This window comes from Petaurus breviceps, unplaced genomic scaffold, assembly GCF_028583685.1.
Source record: "Petaurus breviceps papuanus isolate PSGF00001 unplaced genomic scaffold, PetGlider_PUasm1.0 115, whole genome shotgun sequence".
Classification (NCBI taxonomy): Eukaryota; Metazoa; Chordata; class Mammalia; order Diprotodontia; family Petauridae; genus Petaurus; species Petaurus breviceps.
In genome coordinates, this window is record NW_027185612.1 from 8134376 (window position 1) to 8144659 (window position 10284).

Below are 10284 nucleotides of genomic sequence, written 5' to 3' on the forward strand. Positions count from 1 at the left end.
ACCCCTATCCAGCCAAAGGCAGGCACCTCCTCCCCTCCTGTGGCCAGAGGCTGCTTGGACTATTTGGATTCTGGCAGTAGCAGCAGCAACAGCAGCAGCACTGTGGAGTAGAGAAGTGGGAAATATCAGCCACCACTACAAAGAGTCTCTGGGACTCTTTGGAGGAATGAGAGATCGGAGACCAGGTCCTCCCATACACGGCACTTAGCAGGAAGTAATAAATGTGTGTGTTCTGCTTGTAGTCTTTCCCACAGTCCCAGTTCAAGAAAATGTCTCAATCTCCCTGCTCCAATCAGGGCTTGGAACTACAATTGAGAGAGAGTTCCTGGGGCAGTATGGGGTACCCAGAAACCCCATCATCAGGTGCCCGCCAAGTAAATACAAACTATCTACTTTTGTGTTTCTCCATTGTGCCTAGTACAGTGCAGTGCATACAGAAGGGGCTCAATAAATGTTAACTGACAATGAATAATAATAAATATCCCATCCCCTCTGGGGAAAGGGGCTCCAAGCAACACAAAGATCATTTCTCAGATCTGGATGAATGCAGCTGTTGAACAGAATAGAGTAGGATAGTAGAATAGAATAACACAGGTTAGGCAGCCCTGAGTGTAAAAAGAAAACACCCAGCATGGGGAAGCTAGGGAAGGAGCCATTGGTAATTGAGATATGAAGGTTCTGTCTAGGAATGTGATACTTAAGACCTCTGTGGCATTCATACATACACATACACATATACATACATATATATAAAGATATACATATATACACACTTATATGCATGTAGCCCTAGGGCTTAAAGTCATTTCCAGAGATGACCAAGTCTTTCTCCATATCTATAGGCCTGACTTATGATGAAATCATTCCCCCAAAGTGTATTACAGGCCTTGTAGTTGATACTGACCTCTAGAAAAGGCAATTCCCCAGCTGGGTTATCCCCTTCTCTTCCAGAAGGAATTGGGAGATGGCCAATGGCAGGGTTCCATGTTTTCTCATCCAAGTAACAGCTTTCCTAGCCACAGGAAACCCATTGACCACCACACTGAGCCCTTGGCTAGGAAACAAAACTTTTCAAAGGCATTTGGTCTCTACAGCATTGGGGAATCTCAACGTGTTCTCTGGCATAACATTTGCCCCAATACAGTGTCCGTTCTAGATTTCATATCTCTAAGACATTTGATGGGAACCAACAGTTTTTTTTTCTAGCCAGTAACAGGTACCCTCCTCTTAAATATGATAGATAGTAGAAAGTAGATAACTTGATTTTTCAAAAGATCTGAACTTTGTTTACAGAGTAAGATGAAAGCCACAGTGTTTGGATTTTTTTTCTCAATTTGGAGGAAGAGAGAAAAAAGTTATTTCCTAATCCAGATTTCTTAGTTTCTCAGGATGGAGTAATTGGTTCTAGAATAAACCTTGGTTCTTTCTCTAAGTTCTTCCAGATCCTAAAGGTTCATGTGATTTTAAAGTTGTCAAAGTTGGGCAGCTAGGTGGTATAGTGGATAGAGTGCTAGACCTGGAGGTAAGGAAGACTCATCTTCCTGAGTTCAAATCTGGTTTCTTTCTGAGTTCAAATTGTCTGATCTCAGACAATTGCTAGCTGTGTGACCTTGGATAAGTCATTTAACCCTGTTTATTCCTCTGTCAACTGTAAAATAAGCTGGAGAAAGAAATGGCAAGCCAATCCAGTATCTTTGCCAAGAAAACCCCAAATGGGGTCATGAAAAGTTGGACACGACTGAACAACAGTTGTCATAGACTTGAGATAATTACTTGGGGTCCCTTCCAACAGGGTTCAAGTGGAGGGGGGTTTAGCATTTCCTTTTGACTCTCATTTTAAAGTACACGATGAGGGTATTTCAAGTCACTTCATCCTGGTCCACATTGTTCCAAGAGCTGGGATCACTTTCACTTGATATTAACCTCTGGAAAAGACCCAGCTGTGCCCAGGACTAGAAGAATACCTTGACTAGAAAAGATGATCAAATAAATGTGCTTATTACTGAAGAAGCAAAATAGGAAACCTCTGTAGGTTTCCTAGCCCAAGTGGATACTGATGATTTTACTTGGAAGGATAGATTAAAGACAATTTCTCCAGCATTAATAGTGAATTCTGACCTGCTGAGACTTCTCCACACCCAACCAAAGGAAGTTAGCTCCAGTAAGTCTCTGCTAATGTATGAATAGGTTCTTTGTTTCTTCCGTGTCAAAATTCACAACTAACTGGCTTTCTTGACACATCAGTCCAGTATTTCACACATGGGCATTGTAAAGCATGTAAAGGGATTCACCCAGGAGAGGGATGCTCCCCATTCCAGTGTCTTCCTCCACCCTCTTCACACACACACACACAAAAGTTTTAGGTCTCAGAGTTGTTTCTAATGCAATGAATCACCTGCAACTTTACACCTCAGTTGGGTGATTATATACCCATTGAAGGGATCTGGAAACTGAATTCTCCACTGGAACGTTTTTTCCCCTTTTCTGATTTCCATTGGAATTTTATGAAAGAAAATGACAACTTTAACTGACAGTATGGGATGGGGGCGGGGGTTCTGTCACATAACAGACATTTCAGAAAGTCTCTATAATTTCTTTAATTATTTAAACAACAGAGCACAAGGGTAATAGCTTCAAGTACATTCTTATACATATTTTCAACAGGAATAGATATGTATTTAATCATTCACTAGGTCGGCAGCAACCACTATGCATACATTTTATACAAGCTATTGCCATTGTCAACCATGAACATGGAGAACCTTGTGTCACCTTGAGGATGGTGCCAAGTTGAAGCCAACTGGTGGCCCCTTTCCTCCTAGTCTAGCTTCTCTGCCATGTGGCTCCTTTCTGCTAAGCCCTTTCAATGCCCATGAAGAAAAGTGATTCTTCACAAGAAGCTCTAGAGGTATTGTTAAAAGATGGAGGGAAAAGAGAAAGGATGCAAGTCAAGAGAATGCTCCATTGAGGGGTCTGGCTGAGAGAGTTTGCTGCCCACGTGACAATCAGAATTCTGTGCTTAGAGATTGTTCCACTGTGGGTACTGCTATGTTTCAAGCTGAAGCTTTTAGAGACACACTGGGTGACAGAGCTCAGAGAACCCTGTTTCTGCTAGTCTTGCATCTTGGCTAGGACTACACACACAGCTCAGTTTTACTCCTGAGTCGGCGTAAGTCACAATAATTAAAATCTTGAAGCCCCATCTGGGTTTGTAAACTCTTTAAAACATGATAATCTCCAGGAAGGAAATAGTTCTTTACAGAAATATAACTGAGAAAGGTCCCCCTCCTACAGATAAAGCCCCCAACCCAGCGAGTCTTCACCATAGATGGGCGGCCCAATGCCTCTGTTCCCATTGATCAATTTAACCCTAAGCCCATGATATTTTAATATTCAATATAGAGGATACTGTACAACCATTAAAGTCTCCTTTCAACATGGCCTAGTATGAAAATGAGAAGGGGAAGAAACAGGCCCAGTCCTTAAACACTAACTCATAGCATGGGTCAGTTATCATTATATCCCAGATATCACTTCACAGGCCAAGTGCCTAGGGCTGCTCATAGGATCAAACATGGTGTCCTTTGGTTAACAAAATCATATCACAGGATGATAGATTTGGAGCTAGAAGGGAACTCCCAGGTCATTTAATCCAAACTCCTTATTTTATAGATGAGGCAACATCTAAGGTCACATCATTATTAACTGAGAGAGCTGGGGCTCCAACTCTGAATCCAACATCTTTCCACTCTACTATCCTCATGTGAAAGACACTGGAAAGTTGAGCAGCTGGGAGGGTAACTCCTGAAGATGCCCTATACATGGATAACCTGAAGGAAAAGAAAAGAAACAGACAGGGTTCATCCCTAAGGTAGACTCAGGTTTCCAACTCCATGGCCTGTCATAGATCAGATGAGCAAGGGCTTGGGAACTAAGGTAAAAAGGTATGGCCACATACACTATACAAAGTTTATTCTCACCCACTAATGTAGCTATAGCCAAGGATCAAGGAGATTCACAGTCTGACTCTGCAAAGACAAAAGGACAGTTGCTGACCACTAACAGGCATGCAGGTCAGTACGATGCCTGCTGCCTCCTATTCCTCAGAACCTCAAACCTGTAGCCCTGGGGACCCAGTGGCCTAGCTAACTGGGACCAAGCAAAGGGCTGCTTCAGTGTCCCAGGCATGGAAGTTTGGGAGGTTTTGGAGACATTGCCAATTACTTGCAACAGTCTGCAGCAGAACCCTGGGGACCATGCCATGCAGAAATTGGGTCAGGTTGCATATACAAAGGACTGATGGAAAGGAAGAGACCTTGCTGTCTTTGGGCCACCATCAACTCCCACACAGAGCTGGAAAAGACCAGCATAGTATATCCCTCCTGGATCTGCCACAAACTCGGCAATAGGTGGGGAAAATGCCATCCCTTTCAGAATCAATCCATCAAGAAAGACCAGGCAGAGAAGTGAATATGTTCGTTTGTTCTCCCTCTGGTTCAGAAATCCTAGGAGCTTGCTAGAGGACATTGACTGGTAGAATCACATAGTAGGAGGCCATTCTCCATGCAGGGCTGTAGATACGCAGCCTTGAGGATCTAGAAAGACAGTGATGGGGCCTGGTGACTAAAACTCAGAGATAGAGAAAGTGCAATGAGACTTCTTGGCATCCAAAGGACAGGATGGGGCCTACTTCTAGGCACTGAAAAGTGAGCCAACCGAGTTGACTACATAGTACAGAAAAGGAAATTAAGGGAGAAAGTTCACTGAAAGTTCCTTTGGGGCTGACTCCTCTCTAACAAATTAGGGTTTGTTTTTTGTTTTTTTTATCAAGGGGAAAACCCCCCTTCACACACACCCCACCACCGACACACCACACCCCACCACTGGGAGTGTAGAAACAATTTCACAAAATAAATACAAACAGATTGAGGTTTCTCCAGACAGGAGAATCAACAAGTTGATGTGATGTATTTGGTTACCTACTTAAGTTTATCTGAATTCACAGTATAAGCAACACATCTAAATATAATATCGGGGAACTCCTTTTAGCATCGGGTTTCCCAAACAAAGAAGCCAAAAAGAAAAAAAAATGGGCTGCAACAATAACTCTTAGTTATTATATACTAACCAGATTGTGCATGGCACATTTTATTTCTATAAAACTATTAAAACTATTACAAAATATTTTAAAAATACATTTTAGTAAATTTACAGTAGTTATTTCTCAATTTATTAATGCAAAACATCCTTTTTTTTTCTCTGTACAAACTACAGGCTCCATCTTTGTGGGCTCATTACCATGTGCGCTTTTTTTTTAAAAATATTATTTTCTAATAAATTCTTTGAAGTTAAAAATAACAAAGTTCTTGCAGTTTGCAAAAAAAAAAAAGTGTGTGTAACAGTCTTGACTTCCAAGAATGTGGCCATAATGGTGCTGACAATGCAAATATTAAACCAAAAAAGACAATACAGGAGATGGCTGTTACAGTGGAAACTAGTTAAATTAAAATAATATATTCTCATATTTTACACTATTTCAAAAAAAAACAAAATGTAATTCTGTTAAGTATTGATCTCTCAAAAAATCTAATTTACAATTCTGCGTACAAAAATATAATTTGTGGACCCCCACGAAGCATGTCTTACTTTACACTTGCTGGAAAGCAGGAGCGATGCAAAGGAGGAGCGGAAAGTACAGAATTTTGCTTTCTGAAAGTCAGGACACGCGGGACATGTAGAAAAATAGACTCTGAGCAGTTTTGCTTGGCCTCACAAAATAATCTTTCCCCCCTGTGAGTACAATTCACATGATAATAATAAGTTATCAAAGAAAAAAAAACTATTTAAGGCTCTTGAAGGTCCGGTTCATATTATTTAAAACATCTATTCAAATACCAAACAAATAAATAGCCAGGAGAGGAGGAAAAAATAATAACAAAAATAAAACAATAACAAAAAAACAACAAAATTAAAATATATATAATATATATATAAAAACTAAACACAACAACAAAACTTCCCGGGGTCTGTGTTTCCTTAAAGTCTACTTTGGACTGTCCTACTTTATTATCATTATTATTATTAATTATTATTATAATTAAAAGTCTCATTCCGTGCTCTCATAATTTCTTTTGTTGTTGTTACCCCCACCCTTACCCTCCCCGCCCCCCTTCCGCCCAGGATCCCCCTCTGTTTCAGCTGGACTTCACTGCCATCCCCAGGGGGTGCAGTGCGTCGCTGTCCAACAGCCAGGTGCCTATTTGGTAAAGCAGCTGCGAGTACCAGTGGATGCCTGCCGTCGTGGCCCCGGCATCTGGAGCGTCGGGCACATCTGGCGAGGCTGCGGGGAGGAGGAGCCGGCCGCCGCCGCCCCCGCCCGGGCCGCCGCCGCCCCCGCCACAGTCCCTGCCGGCGGGGGAGAGCACTGCCAGCAGGGCGTGGGCCAGTCGGAAGGGGGCGAAGGCCCAGTGCGCCCAGCTGTGCTCCTCGATGACAGCGTAGCAAGAGGCCAGCACGCGGTTGATGAGGATGGTGCCCTGCGCCGTGAGCGGGGCGTACACTCCCGTGGCTTCCTCGCGCAGGGACACGCTGTGCACGGCGGCAGGCAGCAGCCTCCGGTCACCGCCCCGCTCCTCCACCACGTAGACCCGCTGTCCGGGGCGGACCCGGCTGGCAAAGAGCGACTGGCGTCCGGTCGAGACCCCGGGTGGCGGACTCTGCCAGGCCCAGCCCGACGGCTGCCCCGACGGCAGCAGCCCCGGCTCCCCCGGAGGCAGCGGCTCCGGACCCGAGTCGTTGTGTGGGGCGACGAAGAGCAGGTGGGCGGCGGTGAGCAGCAGGCGCTCTCGGGGCTCCCGCGTCTCGATCACGTAGAACACCTTCTTGGCGCCGTCCTCCCGGTCCAAGAAGGCCAAGAAGTCGCTGTAGAGCAGGCGGCCCTGGTCGTCGGCCGCCAGCACCCGATCCCCAGGGCTCAGGTCCTTCACCAGCTTCGTGCCGCCCTGCTCCAGGTGCACAGTGGCCGAGCCCGGGAAGCAGCCGCCCGACTTGGCGGCCACTGAGTTCTCTGCAGGTGGGAGCGGGAGGAGAAAGAAAGGGGGAAGGAGGGAGTTAGTACCAAGAGGAAGGCAGCGCGTGAGAGGTGGGGCGGGCGAGGGGAAAATGAATGGGGTGGTGGCGGGAGACGGGCAAATCCTGCTGATGCCAGGCGACTAGCTAGAGATTCCAGGGGCAGAACACAGGGCTCCCCTCTTTCTCCCCACCCTCCGCACGAACATCGAGAACAAATTCCTTGTCGTACTCTGGGAAGACCAAGGGAGGTATCAAAGGGTGTGAAATTGCTCCAGACTGGAGGTTTGTCACATCTTCCCTCGGAAGGAGTCCTGCCTGCCCTTTCCCACTGCTCCACTTTACCACTGAATTAGATAGATAGCTGTCGCCCACTTTTTGGGGGGAAGTCGGGGTTCCCATTTCATTTTACATTAGAAGGCCCCTTTCCCCTCGCCCCGCCCTCTCCAAATTAAGGATGCTTACTCTCCAACCACTAATTCCTCGTTCTGGGTGAGCTCGGAACACGGAACTGGGCGGGGGTGGGGGAGGGGTGGGCAGAGGTCAGGGGGTGTTGATTTTGCACCCATTCCTACTGGGACTTATCCCCCAGCGCGGGGCTGGCGCGGTGGTGGATGTCCCGGGTTTCTCGATGGGGAGGGGATTGGGGTGGGCGAGATGGACACAGGAGCGCTGAGCTTGAGCTGAACACCCTAGAGCCCCACAGCGTTTTTCAGTTGCATGGGGTCTCTGGTGGAAAAATAACTGGAAAAGTTGCAGCAACTCTACAAACACACCAGGGAATTGGTCTGGGAGTGAAAATCCGCCGTTTGTTTGGGTTCTCTAATTAAAACCTAATAAAGAACCCGCGCATTGTCATTTCGCTTCCCTGAATAAATGGGAGGTACTCTTAGAAGAGAGGACACTTCCATTTTCTCCCCCTCTTCTTCGTCTCTTTTTGTCACTCTCTCACTACTCTCTTACTACCCAGCCCGTTATTTGCTCAGGTGCAGAGCCCCCCGTGTGCCAATTCACACACATACTCTCCAAAAACCCAGGCCCTCACAAGCACTATTTACACAGCAAAGCCACTTTGGCAGGGCACTCAAGACGTGTATTTGAATTTTAAATGGAGGACCCTGCTCTAAGCACCAGATAGACGCGGTCCATTTTCAATGCCCCCTTTGACCATCCCAGCCTCTCACCCTCTCCGTCTCGGTCTCTCTCTATCCAGATGGAGGACTAGAGGGGGGCCTGGGAGGGGAGGGGCTGTGCTCTCCTCTGCATTCCAATCTCCGGGATCATGCTTTTTGCAAATAGAGATTGAGAGAAAGAATCTTCCTGCTGGAATTACAGAGGTTTTAATCTTCTCATCAGTTTCTCCGTCATGAAGTGAGCCTCTGACCATTGGAAACCAGCTTTAGTCCCTGGAATGGGACCTGGTCTCTAGAAAACCCCATAGTAGAGTCACACGACCCTGCCTGACACGCACTAGATATTGCCCCCAAACCCCAAGTGTGTTCGGAATTTCAATGAGTAGCTTTCTAGGCCCTCGGAATTCTTCCTCTCCCTAGGAAAAATCCACAGGGTAGATTATGCCTTTACATTTGGGAGGAGGCTTGAAGAGAAATTCCTGGGGGAGATGCTTTGGACAGGGAGCAGGGGAAAGGATGGAAAACCATTATGAAAAACAGAAAGAGAGGGCCTCAGAGGTCATTTCAGCGTCTAGACAGGACAGCCTAGAGAGAGGCTCACCAACTTCCCCTGCAGGGTGAACATACTCAGATACCACCCAGGCCCACCCTTCCCCATTGCAATAGAGTTTTGGAAGTGAGAAACTTTCTTGTCTCTGTATCCAAGGAAGTGAATATTTCTAACTTTCTTTCCTGTGGTGAGTCCTATCCCTCTGCTATAAATACACATACCACCACTCTCCTCCATTTTCAGGTCCCCTCCCCCCACACCCTCTTTCTGTTGTTGCAAAGAAAAAAAAGTCATTATTTTTTTTTTCCCACCAAGTGTGTTTTGTCACTTTTAAAATGTTTCTTGACTAAAAGATGCCATTAAAATACAGTTTAAAATACCAAGCAGGCAAAGCCAGGGAAGTGGAGAAAAGCAACTCTTCTGAAATTCACCGTTAACTGTTTTGCTAAATGTGACAACTTATGCTTAGAGGTGGAGAAACCTTTAAAAAGAGATCTCAAGTGAAGAGTTGAGGTTGGGTGCTTTCCTCTCCCACCCTCCAGCCCTCTTCTTTTTTTTTTTTCCCTTTTCCCCATAGCTATTCCTCCTCTGTAACAGCATGTGGCGTTGCAAGCCCAGAGGAAAAAAAAAACCACACATGTTTAAAGAAAAAAAAAAAAAACAAACCAAAAACAACAAAACCCAACACTTTGGTTGGGGATATACCAGCTGCAGACCACAAGATGAAATCAAAGTTCTTGGCCCTCACCCACAGCAGTAAGTAATCTTAGCAGAACTAATAATAATAATCAGGGCTTCCGAGCGTGTGGCCATCCAGATGTTTGGAAGCGCTAATGCTTGTTGGTGCATATGAAAGCTCTGCCATTTATTTATTCATTTATATATTTACTCTAGTTTCTAAATCCACAGACTTGAGTGTGAGTTCATTTAAAAGCAAACTCTGGACCTCACCTTCTCCATAGGCTGGAGTATTCTGTATGTGGACTTGAGTGTAGAAGGTTGGTTGTTAAACCCCTTAGAGAAGGAGGAAAAAAAATCTAGTCTGGCTGGGCTTTAAGTGGCTGAATTGAGCCTGGTTGCTACTTTAATACCTTTGCTTAATAGTTCCACCTTTATAGTGGCAGTCATTTCCCTTCACCAGGGGGTAGACCCATTCTGCCTCAGTGCCCCCATCTTCTCCCCATTCCTATCCCTGTACTCTTCTAGAGCTGGCTTTAATGCAAACTTGAAATCAGGAGTGAAGAGGATGGATAGATAAAAAGGAAAGAAGGAAGGAAGGAAGAAGGAGGGAGGGGAACTTCCTTACCATGCCAAGGACCCACTAGAATTATGTTTGGAGATACTTGGGTATCTACATACTATAGAGTCATGGTGTTGGGGGCAGTTCTTAGAATGGTAGGAGTGGAATTTGAAAACCAGAGGTTTAGAGATGTTAGCCAATGACATCAAGCTCCTTGACAAATGCATTTCTTACCTATTCTCTGTCTGTCTTTCATCTCCCTGCCTCTTCTCTATATCTCTGTGTCTCTGTCT

The 10284-nt window shown here is 45.5% G+C and overlaps 1 protein-coding gene and 1 long non-coding RNA gene across 2 annotated transcripts in view; one reads left to right on the forward strand and one right to left on the reverse strand.

Annotated features, from left to right (window-relative positions):
• The window catches only part of LOC138158349 (uncharacterized), a 1179890-nt gene that overhangs the window by 337276 nt on the left and 832330 nt on the right, over window positions 1–10284 (forward strand). The window lies entirely within an intron of this gene.
• SHH (sonic hedgehog signaling molecule) overlaps window positions 6195–10284 on the reverse strand; it is an 11799-nt gene continuing 7709 nt past the window's right edge. Inside the window, exons 3-5 of the mRNA XM_069084597.1 lie at window positions 7644–7832; window positions 7263–7301; window positions 6195–7066 (exon numbers count right to left, since the gene is read on the reverse strand). Coding sequence (XP_068940698.1) covers window positions 6195–7066; window positions 7263–7301; window positions 7644–7832 — 1100 coding nt within the window. The remainder of the gene's footprint in view (window positions 7067–7262; window positions 7302–7643; window positions 7833–10284) is intronic.